Source organism: Coenobita brevimanus, chromosome 1, assembly GCF_032717465.1.
Source record: "Coenobita brevimanus isolate Jiangsu-jjx chromosome 1, ASM3271746v2, whole genome shotgun sequence".
Taxonomy (NCBI): domain Eukaryota; kingdom Metazoa; phylum Arthropoda; class Malacostraca; order Decapoda; family Coenobitidae; genus Coenobita; species Coenobita brevimanus.
In genome coordinates this window covers 34,838,516-34,855,411 of record NC_136954.1, presented here as the reverse complement: position 1 = coordinate 34,855,411, position 16,896 = coordinate 34,838,516, and the positions used below count along the sequence as shown (strand labels likewise).

The 16,896-nt window shown below is 42.2% G+C and overlaps 1 protein-coding gene across 1 annotated transcript in view; it reads right to left on the bottom strand.

The window, feature by feature from the left end:
• Positions 1–16,896, bottom strand: part of LOC145393576 (glutamate receptor 1-like) — a 732,257-nt gene that overhangs the window by 162,859 nt on the left and 552,502 nt on the right. The window contains exon 6 of the mRNA XM_080267710.1: positions 12,981–13,101. Within this exon, the coding sequence (XP_080123836.1) occupies positions 12,981–13,101 (121 nt within the window). The remainder of the gene's footprint in view (positions 1–12,980; positions 13,102–16,896) is intronic.

The window sequence follows — 16,896 nt, the reverse complement described above, 5'->3', positions numbered from 1 at the left end:
CAAAGAACGAGATGGAGTGAAGGGTGAGGAGAAATGGGATATACGGTAACGATCAGTACAAAGGAATGTGAAAGACGAGGGGTGAGGGGAGGAGAGGCAACGTACGAGAGAGAGAGAGAGAGAGAGAGAGAGAGAGAGAGAGAGAGAGTTATGAAGGGAATACGTGAAAAGCCTACTAATGGTAAATGAAGACATACAGAGATAAGGGGATTAACACGAGAGAGAGAGAGAGAGAGAGAGAGAGAGAGAGAGAGTTAATTAGCCACATTTAAAAAAATCACAGACTGGGGAAGAAACGATATCAGAAAATGAGAAAAATGCCTGGTAATGAAGAGAAGAGGAAAGGTAATAAAATGAAAGATACAGAGGACGAAAATGAGAAAATACAGAGACAAAAATAAGAATTACGAACTGGTAAAAGGACAACGCAAAAACAGGAAGGAGACAGAAAGACAGCACGCGAAAATGGAAGAGGAAGGAAAGACAGGAAATGTGAAGAGAAAGACGGAGGACGTTGATCAGAATGAGGAAGAGACACAAAGAGAACACGAGACAAGAAATACGAACATGTTGATAACGAAGACGATAACGAGGAGGAGGAGGAGGAGGAGGAGGAGGAGGAAGAAGAAGAGGAGGAGGAGGAAGAAGAGGAGGAGGAGGAGGAGGAGGAAACGTGAAAGAAGTGAGAAAGTCTAGAGGAGGCACGAGAGGATTAAAGACGTAAAGACCATTACAGTAGACATCAGAAGGCAGACTCTCTCTCTCTCTCTCTCTCTCTCTCTCTCTCTCTCTCTCTCTCTCTCAATTCCATTCCCCCCCCCCAAAAAAAAAAAGGTGAAAGGCAAGTTAATTACAGACAATTACTTAAACAAACATCGCTCTCCTAATTAAAACTAGGAGGTCATCGACTGCCACGGATGTACAGAGGGAGGGACGGATGGGCAGACGGACAAATGTAACAGCTGGACGGACAGACGAAGGGACGGACGGAGGGACAGAGGAATGCACATACGCACAGACAGATGCACGCCTCATAACAACCGTGATTACATACGGAAGCGGCCACTCGATTTCGTGAAATGGATGAAGGCGGCCTCTACTGCCCTCTAATTATCAACCATTATGCTAAGTCTACTAATACCAAGTCGGATCACTTTCCATCAGGGTGCAGGGAGGCGTGGCTCGTGTGTGAAGTCAATTGGCTTAAGTAACAGAAAATGTATAAAAGGTCAGACTCAAATTAAACATACGGGAAAACGAAGAAGGAAAAGAATTGCGGACTCGTTTAACCCTATAATATAGCAGTAGGTTCCCTTACACCGGTAAACCTTCCATCACATCCCCACACCTTCCCTCACACATTTCAGTCCCTTCCCTCACTTCTCCGGATTGAAAATGTGTCATGAGCTGGTGAGTGGAGCATGCACCCACTCACCACTACGGTCAGGAATCAACTGAACTGGGATTTCGACCTTGTGCCAGTTGACGTGTCTCTGCGCCAGCTTGGAGCCGTTTTAGATGCAAGTGATCCGACTTGGTACTAGTACTAGACTCAGCCATTATGATTCTGATGGCGGGTGAATGAAGAGAACAAAGAGGGGTAGGGGAAGAACTACTATTTGTGCCATCATTCTTCTTCTTTTTAATATTACTATTATCATCTATACATGAAGCGACCGTTGTCTATCAGTATACGAGTTTATCCAGCTACTAATCCTAGACACGTGTATCGATTTCGATAAAGCTCTGTAGGAGCACTCCTTTGCATTCCAGATTTTCTTTTTTTTAAGTTCCTATGAATATCTTTTTTGTGCATTTATTACCGTTATCCCTCAGAGGTTTGTTTTTTATAAGGCAGCCAACGAAGCCATACGACTGGCTAACAATGTCATAAACATCATGGATTGTCCTTCTGCGATCTTCGAGGATGGTTGTACTAAAGCCCACGTCACACGGCAGTACGAACCCGCATGAATTGGGATGACTTGCACTTTTCTCGGAATCTGCAAGTCATTGACTGAACCGGCCACGAAAAATCGTCCACACGAACTCCACACATTGGCCATGAACCCCACACAATCGCCACACAATAACCATAAGAATCACACGAACGTAGTCAGAACAAAATACAATAACAAACGAAGTCAACACGAACTCTTCATGCATTCCTCACGAACACACACAGACAATGACCAACCTTAGTTGAAGTTCGTCGTTTTCCACACGAAGTGCACACGACAACCGTACATTGCACACAAAACGCACACGAATCACACAAATAACTGGAACCACCCACAAATCAAATACGACTGCAATTGTGGCATATATATATATTTGGGCACCCTTCATTCCAGCCATTCGATCACCTGCCCCCCTGCCAACCACTACTAGCTGCCATGGAGTCTGTGGAGCTCATCTTCAACAAGTTCACCTACGACGAAGCTGCCACAACCCTAGCCCTCTACACCCACATCAAATCTAACAATAATCTGCTGAGTTTGTACCACCTGCTACTACTCATGAGATGATGGAGCAGGAGGCAACAACAAAGTGCGATCACATTGGGTGCGGGAATGGATCGTCGAACGATCTCAACATGGCCACTACGAAGCCCTTCTTATGACCCTTATCGACAGTGACCAGACCACCTACAGGAGCTTCATGAAGATGGATGAGGCATTGTTCAAGGAGATCCTCGAGTGCCTTACACAAAGGTTCCAGAAGCAGGAGACCAACATAAGGATGCCCCTGGAGCCTGGTCTATGTCTTGCCATGACCATCCACTTCCTGGCCACGAGGGAGTCCTACAACAGCATGGCCCTTAACTTCAGGGTGGCCCCCAACATCTCTATTATGGTCCAAGAAACGTGTGAGGCCATCATAGAGGAGTTTATGGAGGAGGTCATCGTATGCCCATCGACCCCGGTATTGGAAGAAGGTAGTAGAGGGCTTCTACAACAAGTGCCACGTCTGACCCACTGTTGCCGCGGCTTCTGCGGATTCGCACCAAATTCGAGTGAGTCAAGCGCAAGTGGAGTGCGTCACATGTGGACTTCGTTTTTTTTGTGCAAGGTGAGTGCAGTTCGGATGGTATTCGTCCTACTATATAGTTAAAGGAGATACTTATACGAATAATCGGATTCATTTCATGTGCTAGTGTGTTGCAGTTCGAGTGCTGATTGCATGATTCGTTTGCACGTTGAGGACGGAATTCGTCCTATGGGGAAAGCTTACTCAATTAATCAGGTTCCATTTGGTTGCCAGACTAGCCCAATTCCTGTGCTAATTGTGTGATTCGTGTGCAAGTTGAGTGCCATCTGGACGACATTCATCCTGAATGTGGCTGGGGTTAAGATTCACACGAATAATCGGCTTCAGTTTGTTTGGCATTCTGATGTAATTTGAGTGATATTTGTGTGGCTCGTTTTAATTTCGGTCAAAGATAAACTGGCTGAAATGAGCCGAATCACAACAGATCCCCACACAAATCACACGAACGTCAAACAAACGTTACACGAATCCAGGACGAAAAAATTTAACGGTTTTTCCCCACGAATATTTGCCTAAAAAATAACTAGCCTCTTATATTTTTGCCGAACTTTGCCACGTCTCAGACACCCGCCAGACCCACCCACGACTCTCCTGAATCAAGAAACGAATAGAGGTGAATATAGGTGAATTTTTGGGCGAACCATAAAAATCTGAATTTTTTTGCAAGTTATCTTGATTCGTGGCTGTTCATACTGCCATGTGACGCGGGTTTAACTTTGGTCACATAGTCAGGAGCTAAACTGGTGGAAGGGTGACCAAAACGTGCACCATCTGTTAATGTCTGTCCATTTTTAAAATGCCTAAACCAGTCATAGGTTTGTTTAACCCCAAAGCACTATCACCAAATGTTTGCTTTACCATTTAATGAGTTTCTGCCACGCTATTCCCGAGTTTCACACAAAAATTGATGCACACACGAATCTCCTGAATCAAGAAACGAATAGAGGCGAATATAGGCGAATTATGGGCGAACCGTAAAAATCTGATTTTTTTGGCAAGTCATCCTGATTCGTGGCTGTTCATATTGCCGTGTGACGCGGGTTTAACTCTGGTCACATAGTCAGGAACTACAGTAAACTGGTGGAAGAGTGACCAAAACGTGCACCATCTGTTAATGTTTGTCCATTTTTAAAATGCCTAAACCAGTCAAAGATTTGTGTAACCCCAAAGCACTGTCACCAAATGCTTGTTTTACCATTTTATGAGTTTCTGTCATGCTGTTCCCGAGTTTCACAAAAACTTGATGCACACACGTTGCCCTTTCACATCCTCCATTATTTAGTTCAAAAAATTTGCAAACTAACCCAAGCACAACGATAAAAGCACAAAAACATTCAGCAAATCCATCCACCCTGCACAATGCCACTTGACACAGTAACAAACAAAGGGTGCATGCACCGCCACCTAGCATCCACACACCGTATGACAAGCAGTTTCTGATCTGTTTTCAAATTTCAGAATCTTCTGGGTATCAGCTCGCAGTCTGCTATCTTATCCAGGAAGTACTCTTTTTGAGTCTCCAAGTGGCATCTAACAACCCATTCCATTCCACATATGCACTCAAATTTATAGACTCGGGATTAAATAAAAGGCAATATATTACATATATATATATATATATATATATATATATATATATATATATATATATATATATATATATATATATATTGAATTTACCACTCTTTTTACTACACTGTGCGTGCGTGACTCAGGGAAGGAAAGAAACACTTATGAACGTTCCTTTAAAAACTCATAAATCCTTATCTTCCTCTGAAGGTGAAGGGAAGGATGAATAAATAAATAAACACATAAATATGGCACTAGACTCAAAGTGGTTAGTAGTTTTCTACTAACTGAAGCGGGAAGATTGTGAGATTCAAATACAGTTTTAGCAATGTTAGCTGGTTGTACATGGCGTCCATGGGGAGGTCTGATATGACAATGAACATAAAGATTTAAATGATGGTGTTAGAAAGAATGAGTTGAAAATCCTCAGAACGGTCAGCAAAAGTTTGATTACCCAAGACAAGAATGAGGGAAGACTGACAGTGTTTGTAGATGAATTTAACTGTGCTTCTGGAGAGACTGAGCTTGGACTGCCGGATGGATCAACGAAAGGGTTAACTTTTTCTGCCTGGGTTGCACTTAACACCTTAAGATGAAGAGAGGCACTGGGTCACACAGAGGACGTAACATCAGTGTCTACCTGATGTAACAAAGAGAGGTGTAGCGAGAGATCATCCATTTGTGAGGTGATGTTAAAATACTGAAAGAAGGTCTGGGGCCCAAACTGGGATGTGGTCAAGACAGGGTTAGTGAGTAGGGAAGACTATGGGGATGGAACATGGAAGCCGAAGAACAGGAACGGTAGATTGAGGAAGGGGTGGAGGCAAATAAGTTACAGAAGTTACTATGTAAGATGAACAGGTGGACAGTTGTGGAAGTATGGGACTTGAGGTGGGAATTGGCGTAGTTAAGTGGGACGAACTGAAGAGGTGAGTAGAGGTTGGGAAACAGTAGGAAGAGCCAGAGAAATATCAGGAAGAGAAGCCAGGGTTGTCATCATGGTCAAAACTTCAGCAGAACCTGGGTAGGGGGAAGTGGAGACAATTTCCATGATAAATAGATGGTAAGGAAAAGGCTCAACATAACTGTTGAAAAAGAAAGGATCCCGTGGGCAGAACCCAGAGTCTAGAGGCCCGGCAAACTACCCAAGCTGGGGCCAAGCTCCAAGCAAGCACTCCCTGCCCTACCCAAGAATGGATAGCAACACTGTGTGGGAGAGGAGAGTCTCCCAGCACAATGCTGGGCCACTGGCCAGTGGCCAAGAGTCCCACCACAAAGCAATCGTACCCACGAATCTGCAGCTGTAGCTTATCAGCAGTTCTGCCTACGCAGAGGTCCACACACTGGGGTGGTGCAGAACCACCATGGTCCCCACAATTGGCCAGACCAACAGCACACAGGTACACCCTAATCCTTACGCTGTAACATGCTAAAGGCCATTGAAGAAATTTTGACGAATGTGGAAAATTCCACTCTATTTAAAGCTGAAGATGAAACAGAGAGAAAAGGAAAGAAGCACCAGTAAAAGAAAAAGGCCTTGCAAAACTAGTTGGGGCATCAATAGGGAGTTAAGTAGAGGGGAAAGGGCAGAATAGAGTCGAGACGCAAATGCGGCGTCCACCCAGCAACCAAACCTGTACACACTGTGGGGCCCATCAAGGTACCCTGCTATACTCCCCCACACATTGTCTCATTTGACGTCTCCGAAGCCCCCACGACGACACCGATCAAGGAAACGGGAGGGACAACCATGTTCTGCTACATGGGGGAGAAAACTTAGCAGCCCAGATGACGGGAGAGTAATTCCTCCCTCTCTGCCCCCCCCCCCACCAGGTGGTGGGGGGGCAGAGAGCACCAGGTGGTGCTGAGAGAGGAGGGACAAATATTAGATTTTATATATCATAGATACAGCCCTATTGATGAGAATTTTACTGCCATAAACATTAAAAGTCTGCTTATCTTAAACCATACGGTTAATTTATTTGACCCGCCCACGACCACCACAGTATTTTATTTTCTAATTTATCTTTAATTAGTGTTAGGTGGAGTGCTCCACGGCATTCACTCGCACATTTTTCTAAACACGTCACGGCGATGACGTTTTGATTAAATTTTTGCTACTTCAGATGATTTATTCAGCTTCATACAGACCTTAGAACTAGAGGAGTTAGAAAGTTCATTAACTTGTCCAGGGCTGGGGTCAATTCATTTTTGTCAATTCAATTCAATTGCAAATAAAAATAAAATTTGAATTAATCAATTTCAATTCAATTCAATTCATTCGTAAAAAAAAAAAATCTTCAGATCCAATTCAATTAATTATGGGAGACATTTCATTCAATTAAAATGTTTTCAATTCAAAATCAATTTTAATCTTCCCAGTACCATTAATCTAACGGAAAGAAAGGTTTCAAATTATTTTTATCCTTCTTTGTGACAGCAAACTTTATATATTACTGTTTATTTGAGTATGCTGTCAGTTAAATAGAGTACAATAATGAATTCGCATAATACAGTATAAAATAGTATTTTATCAATTCGGCCATCAATTCATATCAGTTCACTGATATCAATTCCAATTCAATTCAGTTAATTTTAATTTAATATTTTTCTCAATTTCAATTCAATTCTAGATCACAGTTTTTAAAACCAATTCCACTTCAATTCCAATTCAACTCATAACTGACCCCAGCCGTGCCTGTCACGTACGAGAGTTCAGGTACAAAAACACCTGAGCAGCACGAAATGGTTAATTTACTAAGTCGGCTTTCCTAAGAACATATATATCACCCTTTTTCACAGACTGGCCAAAAACAACGGATTATTTGCGTTCTTACCATCACAGTACGGTTTTCTTATAGTTTTTATTTACTGATTTTTTTAATTTACTTTGATATTTTCTAAGGGGGGGGGGACTGTACATGATACTACTGGAAAAACATTTTTTTACGATTGTTGATTTTCTCTCTCTCTCTCTCTCTCTCTCTCTCTCTCTCTCCAACCATTACCCAATTTCGTAAACTGATTCCATAGCACTGATTAATAGTATGTGATCCCTTCACTACGATGACATTTTCAATACTGTTTTTGCTACTTTCAGATAACGCTGGAGAGAGACGCCTTCACGTGGTGGCACCGATAGGACTGGGTGGCTTCGCTGCCTGATTATACAAACGTCCCTCAGATCCCTCCCTATCCCCGAGAGGCTGCAGGATTGGGGCAGCTTCAGACTGCAGTAAACTGTATTCACATCTCAGATGAACCTGGGGATACTGCTACTGTTACCACCATCACTACTACTACCACTACTACTATTACTACCACAACTACTACTACTAGATGGCTTTATTCAGCCATACTTAATTTCCCCGACAAACCACACATCACTGATTATATTTATTCCTGATGCGAATGAAAGGGACGGAAATAAATCCATCAGTAATCAGTCGTCTGTTTATGGATAACACCACAGCACGGTTTCTCATCAGCATATTTCTCTCTCTCTCTCTCTCTCTCTCTCTCTCTCTCTCATTTTTTTCTCTTCTCCGTCCCTCTCATCTCTTTCAGTGCATCCCTCTTCCTCTCATTTCCGTCTTATCTCCCACACCTGTGTCACAATCTTGTTCTCTTTCTTCCTTATCTGTTATCTTCATTATCGCAGTGTTCTCTTCCATCTCACCTCTCTCCCAAAGCCTCCTGCTAACTCTCCTTTCTTCCTTCCAAAGTCAATGCCTTCATTCTTGCCTTTCCTCATCTCTCTTTGTCTCTCCACTTCAAAGCATCGCTCGTCCTTTCCTTTCCTCCTTATCTCTCATACATAACATCACTTCCTTGTTCCTCTCCTTCTTCTTTCCATGTCTACATCTTCCATCACTGCCGTCCTCTACACTCCTTCTACCCCTTCCTCCATCAAATCCTTTCTCTTCTCTCCCCAACCCTCCCCTTCCCCACAGCATTCCTCTTCCCCTCCTTTTTTTCTTCGCTCCCACCACTCTCTTCATCATCATTTCTACTTACATCACTGGCTTATCTCTCTCTCTCTCTCTCTCTCTCTCTCTCTCTCTCTCTCTCTCTCTCTCTCTCTCTCTCTCTCCCCATCAAAGCAATTCTCGTCATCTCATCTCATCTGCTTAACTCATACATCTATATCACTGTTTTCCTCTTCCTTTCTCTCTCTGCTATATCCCTCACATTATCGCTTTCCTCTTCTTTCCCTACCTCCAGTCTTCATCATCGTCTCCTTTCACTCTTCCTTCCCTCGCTATCTCCCATCTACATTGCTGCTGTCTTCTCTCAATTTCCCATCTCTCATCTTCACCAAACCCCCTCTCCTCCCCCCCCTTTCGTTCTTTCCTTCCTTTATCTTTTCCTCCATCACCGCTCTCCTCCTCTATTCTTGTCTTCCATACCTTTCATGTCCATTAAAAACACTCTCCTTCTCATCATCACTTCCTCGTCTATCCCTGCCATTCTCTTCTCTCCTTCTCTTCCTTATCTTCCATCTCTATAACTGTCTCCTTCCCTCTCTCCTCCTCCTCTCCTTATTGCTTCCTCCATCACTCCCATCCCTTCCAAACAACTTCCAACTTCCTGTTCTTCCATGACCCTCCCCATATCGTCACCCTTTCTTCCGTTCTCTCGTTTCCGTCAAAATCTTCTCTCTCTTCTTCTCTCCTTATCATCGCAATCCATCACCGCCTTCCTCTCACTCCTTTTCCTCTACTACCTTTTCTTTCCTTCCTGAACTATCCTCATCTCCCCTAGTTTTCCTTCCTCCCATATCTCTCCTTCCCTCCTATACTCCCTCCATTACCTTCTGCCATTGCTCTTCCCTCTTTCCTTCCTTAAATTATTCCATCTTTCCTCCCCACCCTCTCTCCCATCTCTACCAAAGCCTTTAATGCCTCTTCCTTCCCTCCCATACCACTCCAATCCCTTTTCTTTCCGTCCAGACTCCTCTTCCATCATCAACTCTTTCTCCTCCTTCCCTTCCTCTCCCGCATTATCTCCCTCTTTCTCCTCCCTCCTTATTTCCTTCATCTTTCTCATTTCCTTCATTTCTCCTCCTTTCCTTTCTCTTTCTATTTCCCTCCCTCTCCCACCTTCTTCCCCCCCTCTTCCATCATCGCCTACCTAATTTCTCACCGTCCTAACCATCTTAATCGACTCTCTTCTCCCTGGCTCCAATCTTCAAGTCTCTCTCTCTCTCTCTCTCTCTCTCTCTCTCTCTCTCTCTCTCTTGCCCTTCTTCCTTCATTCTCTTTCCCATCCTTACCTCCTTTTTCCTCCCTCTTCCTCTCATTCCGTTCCCCTTCCCTTCTTTCCTCCCTACATCCTTGCCCATCATCTCCCAAATATTCTCCCTTCCCACCTCACTAATTAACTCCAATCTCCACCTCAATTACCATTAACAGAGGTGAATATTAAGGCGAAATGGGCAAAATAAATCGCTTAGGAAGAGGCGTTAAGACAGCAAAGCAAACGAGAATACGACGCTGTTAAGTTGACCGGAAATTTCGTGATGCGTCCTCCTCAGCGATTTGTTTTGCTTATCACATCTAAGTAGTTGTAGTAGTTGTCGTCGTCGTCGTCGTCGTCGTCGTCGTAGTAGTAGTAGTAGTAGTAGTAGCAGTTGCAGTAGCAGTAGTAGTAGTAGTAGTTGCTGTTGTTGTTGTCGTAGCAGCAGCAGCAGCAGTAGTGTAGTAGTAGTAGTAGTGGTAGCAGTAGTAGTAGTGGTAGTAGTAGTAGTAGTGGTAGCAGTAGTAGTAGTGGTAGCAGTAGTAGTAGTGGTAGCATAGTAGTAGTGGTAGTAGTAGTAGTAGTAGTAGTAGTTGCACACAAAAGGAATGAACAAGAAAAAAACAGAAATTATCAAGAAAGGATCCAACATGTGGACCACGGTCGATTCACTCCCCTTGTGTTCACGACATCAGGTGGGATGGGTCCAGAGGCAGTGAGATTCTATTCGAGACTGGCAGAGGTTCTTTCTGAGAAGAAACGCCAACCGCAGAGTTCTGTTATGGCCTGGATGAGATGTCGACTGTCATTCTCCCTCGTGAGGTCTGCTCTGCTATGTCTCAGGGGCACAAGATCATCAGCCCTCAGGCCTGTCTCTCTGGCGGGTATGGATTACGAAGCTACAGTGGTCGAGAGTCGCATAGACCAGCGACTCCAATAGTTTAAAGTCTTTATGTACACTGTAATATCAATAAATATAAAATTAAATAATAATAGTAATAGTAGATGGTTGGTAACCACAGCCGTTGGCGTGCTTGGGGCCAACGGATTGTAATATGAGGGTTAGTGTTAACCTTCACATTACAACTCCAAATGGTGAACTGTATTAGCAAGGTTGGTTTTTATCTTCACAATATAGTTCACCAATGGATGGAGGTGATTAAAAAAAAAAAAAAAAAAGTTGAAGTAGGAGTAGTAGTAGTAGTAGTAGTACTAGTAGTAGTACAGGGTGGGTCATAAATAGCACTCCACTAGAAACTCGTCTGATGATATTTTGTTTGTTGTGGGAACGGCTCAGTCTGCTGGCGTGAGAGTGGGTGTAGCAGTGGAGCAGGAAAAGAATAAATGATCCAGGACAGACACTGACAACTAAGGATCAAGCACTACGATGTCTCCTGTGCATCTTGTGGAGGTTACTGAACCAACATGTGTACATATTAAACAGATATACATTTTTTTCATTTTCATTCATTGCCAGACGCCATGTATCCCAAACGGGGTGGCCAAGGGCTTAGAGTTAATTGTTTTACAGGGAGGGGCACTAATCCTCCACCAACCCCACTTCACGTAGGGATGGGTGCCTAAACAGATATACATACCTTAAGAAAAACTATGGTGTAAGATGTAACATAAATCGCTTACGTATAGGAGTTACGAAAGATGTAAAATAAACAGTTTAGAAAGAGGTGTTACGAAAGGTTTAAGATGCGGAATAAATCTTTTAGGAAGAGAATTTATGAAAGGTGTAAAATGTACAACAAATCGCTTGAGAAAGGGAGTTATGAAAGGTGTACGATGTAAAAGAAATCGCTTAGGGAGAGAAGTTATGAATGAGGTAAAATGTAGAATAAATCGCCTAGGGAGAAAAGTTACTAAAGGTTTAAGATGCAAAATAAATCGTCTGGGAAGACGAATTATGAAATTATTTAGCGAACGAAAATACAAGTTCCAATTTCCACCTCTAAGTGGCAATAAAACTGAGGTGGTTGGCTGTGTGACTCAAAGAAAACGGGATTTGGGTACAGGGGGGGATTTGGGTAAGGTGATAAGCGGGAAGAATATGATCATAAAAGATAAGGGTAGGTGATAAGTGATAAGGATAGAGGGACTTAGGTAAAGTGCTATGAGGCAAGAGTGAGAGGAAAAATGATAAGGATACAGGGACTTAGGTGAAGTTACAGCAGGCAGGAGTGAGATGATAAATGATAAGGGTAGAGGAATTTAGGTGGTATAAGGACGAAGTGAGGTGATAAATGATAGACAGGTGAAGAGAGTATGGAGAAACAGGTGAGAGACACGCTTATAAACTGTCCGAGAGCCAATAAAGGGTGTAAGGTTGGTAAGCTGACGAGGAGGCAGGTGTGAGATGATACATCATGAGGGACGGAGGTTCGGGGTAAGACGTGAACGAGGATAAAGAAATTATGAAGGAATAATACAAGGGATGTAAAACAGAAAAGGTGAATGTGGAGAGAATGATGACGAAGAATAAATGGGAAGCAAAACAGAAAAAGGTGAATGTGGAGGCAGGGAGAAATGAAGAATAAATGAGATGTAAAACAGAAAAAGATGCATTTATGTCTGTTGGAAGCACGAGTCATTATAAGGCACTAGGAGACATGGGGTGAAAGGAATAAAAATAAATGTAAGGTGATAACGGAACGATTAAAAGGGGGTCAACAGATAAACAGATAGGTTTACGCCTATCGAGAGCACAAATCTTTAAGGTATACAAGAAAAGAGAGGGTGAAGATACAGGGAAGCTGCTGTGGTGAGGATGGCGTCGTAAATGCAAATAAAAAGGTATGGAGACTGGTGTTAATTTTCTCCTTGACCACGAACGGCAACAGTCGATGTTATATCCAAATCCCCAGTCACACTGCTGAAGAGGGACAAGGGGTAAATAAAGTAAGAGAGGTATGGGATGATAAAGAAGGAGCTGAGGTGGCGTGATGACAAGCTGTACTCATGACGGGATACAAGAACAACGGAGGGAGTGTGAGGCGTGGAGGAAGATAGGAATGTGAGTATGGGTGGTGGGTGGGAGTCGTATTGTGAAAAGGGTGATTTGGGTTAGGGGCGAGAGTAAGATTATGAGAGAGGGTGGGGATGGTGGTACTCACAAGGCCAGACATAAGGTAGTGGTAGTTACGTCGACCCATATGCACGTCCCTTACATGGCCAACGATAAGACTCTTGGCCATCTCCGTGCTGCAGTCCAACACCACGTACTTTTGGGTCCACCTGAAAGAAGACAGTGAGAAAGAATTACAAGTCATTATACATATTAATGGGCTCGGCAATTGAGAGATCTACAATTGAATATATAGGGTAAATAACAATGCGCTCGGCTAATGAAATACTTGTAAGTGAATATAAAGGGAAAATAATAATGTGCTCGGCTAATGACGATTTACAAGTAAATACAGAGTAAATTATAATGTCCTTGGTTACTGAAAGATTTACACGTTAAAATACAAACAAATTAATATGTGCTCGGCTGTTGTTTTTTTTTTTTATATATATACAGTGGTATAAATATCGATTGACTTCCTTACGATATATAACGAGGAAAAGTAAAGATCTGAAAATTCAGCAATGCAACCTTCGGAACCAAACAGTCTTTCCAGAATATAATGCTGGGTTCCGTATTGATTCGATTCTAAAGCTGAGCGATATTACTGTCCGCAAGTGTAATTATTCTTTTAATTCGCTCATCACATATGGGTTTTATATTTCGCAATTTTCTCATATTTCAGAACATGGACTTTCGTGTATCGCATGTAAATTTGAGACAAATTTACTTTTCACATCAAGGTCAAAGTCTGGCATTATACCTTTTTCAATCTCCCTGGAAGAAGAGGGGGGGAATACTTCCTCAGTATCTCTGCTTGTTGTAAGAGGCGACTACAAGAGATCCTTCTGTCTCCAATATTTCTCTCCTTACTGTCCTCCTCTTCTGCCCAACCTCTCCACCTGATATTCCTGTATTTCCCACGGCCTTAATATTCCATCTAACAGGTTACACATCTGGCTTCATGACATGCATAGTATAAGGATCTCCCATTGACGCTGACGTTTGTTTCCTTCCTGGGTCAAGCCTTTACGCAAACTCACCTATCAAGTCACTACTACGCCAAGACCACTTCAACGCCAACGCCAGTTCAAAGCCAAAACCACTTTGACACAAAGGTAACTTCAACGCTAAGGTCACTTTGACGCCAATATCACTTCAACGCCAAGACCACTTCCATGTCAAGACCACTTCCATGCCAAGACCACTTCCATGCCAAGACCACTTCCATGCCAAGACCACTTCAGCGCCAAAACCACTTCCATGCCAAGACCACTTCAATGCCAAGACCACTTCAATGCCAATGCCACTTCAATGCCAAGACCACTTCAATGCCAAGACCACTTCCATGCCAAGACCACTTCAATGCTAACATCACTTCAGTGCCAAGACCACTTGCATGCCAAGACCATTTCAACGCCACGACCACTTCAACGCTAAGATCACTTCAACACCAAGACCACTTCAACACCAAGACCACTTCAACACCAAGACCACTTCAACGCCAAGACCACTTCAACGCCAAGACCACTTCAACACCAAGACCACTTCAACACCAAGACCACTTCAACACCAAGACCACTTCAACTCCAAGACCACTTCAACGCCAAGACCATTTCTACATCTTCCCCATTTCTATTCCATTGCTAGTCATATATCTGCTCTAAATTAGTATCATATGGTCTTTGTTACCTGGTACAAAGAATAAATTCATTCGAGTCTCTTTCAAACCCTTTTTTATGAACTAAAAAAAAATGTTCCGATGATCTGCTACATTCGAATACATTTTTTAAAAGTGCTGAATATATTCGTTATTACTATTATTATAATAATAATAATAATAATAATAATAATTATTATTATTATTATTATTATTATTATTATTACTATTATTATTATTATAAATCATTATTATAATTATAATTATTATTATTATTATTATTATTATTTCACTCTCATCTTAAATGTTCTCTTTCATCTTCAATGTCGGGACCAACTGCCTAGCCCCGGGCTCCTACGCTCCTTATTGGGCAATGTAGGATTGGATGAAGGATGGATGGTTGGATTATTATTATTATTATTATTATTATTATTATTATTAAATAATAACAACCAAAAATCTGAAATTTCTGAAGCAATATTGAGAGAACTTCATATTCAGGAAAAATGCTTTTATTATCATTGCAGACCTGATATTATGGAACTTATGGTATGACTCATAATCTATACGGATTCTGACCTGTGACCCTGAAATCAAGATCAAGGTCATTCATACTAAGCAGATCATGTTCACTCATGACCAACTACACTTCCACAGAGTTTGGTCAAAATCGGCCAAATACTTTCAGATTTAGCACTTTCAGGCATGAAATGCCCATTTTGATTTTCCTTAACATCTCAGAAAGTATTTGTTGGATCTCAATATCATACCCAGTTGCACTAGTATATGTTGATGACTACATACCGGAACATTTGCAAAGCAATCAATCCAGTGGTTTATGCTGCGCAGGAGAGAAACAACCGAAAAAAATAACAGTGCGCTTGTCTAACGCTAGTGCTAGGAAAAAGTATTTGTGTCAAAAGAGGCCTGCAATCAAGTTGCATCACTCAAAAAAAAATCAAGTCTCTAACTCGAAGGTCTTGGAATGCCAGCCTTCTAGATCTCCCCCCCTCCCCCAGAAAAAAAATCTACAATATCAATAAGAACTCCACAGAATGTGAAGTTCTTAGTATTAATGATTATAATAATAAAACTGAAAACCTGGAAAAGGCTGTACTTTCCAGTAAATACTTGAGAATCAAAACTATCTATTTTTATTTAAGGAGGTTGATCACACTGCGTTTACAACACTTTGGCTGGTATTCACGGTGGTTAAGGAAGCTCCCTAATCCCTCTTCCTTAGTAATTTATTTGTGGATATGGCCGGCTAATATCATTTTGTGCGCAGTTCATGTAAAATATAATGATACTAGAATTATTTAAGCAACGCAGTAAAGGACCGCAGCATATAACTGGCAAGATAATTTACTTAGGAGGTGCTAGGGAGCCTCCTTAACCTATAAGAATACCGGCCTGGGTCACTGGGAGATTGAGACAGACAGGAAGATCATTCTAGGACTTACTTGTTGCATTTTTGAGGGACAGAACATCGGTTAACTTTTGGATTAAATATATGGCAGAAAAGGGATGACAGTGATAATAAAAATATAAACTATTGTTTTTTTTACCATTATAAACGTTTGAACAATTTTAAGATAATATTGTATATGTCATTTTGAACTACCTAAATATTTCGAATTTATTTATGAATACAATAAGCTAAGCACTTAACCCTCCCTCAGTATGAACACCTTTTTTTCTAAGTCTGTTCTTACCACTTCCATATTATCTGATCCAGCAATGGGTGACAAATATCGTAGTACAGGGGTTAACCACTTCGGTCTGATGATGCAGTTCATATTCTATTCTTCCAAAATTCAGTTGGTGCTGGAGTGGGACGCCTTCATGTGGTGGCACCGATTATAACCAGGTGGCTTTCACTGCCCTGTTATACAAGCGTCCCTCAATTACCCCTCTATCCCCTGAAAGGAGGATGGTGTGCTACAGGAGGGAAACTACAGTTTGCAGTCCACTGAGTTCATGTTTCAGATCAACCCGGAGCCACCATCACCACCACCACTAACACCAACAAAATCACCAACACCACCACCACCACCACCACTACTACTACTACTACTGCCACCTTCAGATGATTTTATTCAACTCTGGAAAGAAGTCATCCATCCTTCCCGGAAGAGATAAAGGCAAATCCACCTTAGGCGCGGGTCTGTTGTAAAGGAGATAAGGGAGCCACTCTATCTCCATTAAGAAAAAACTGCAGGGAAATTCCAGTATCGTTACTTGAACCCTGTGTCTCTGCGGGAGGCAACATGCAAGAGCACGCACGCACACAATCTCACACACA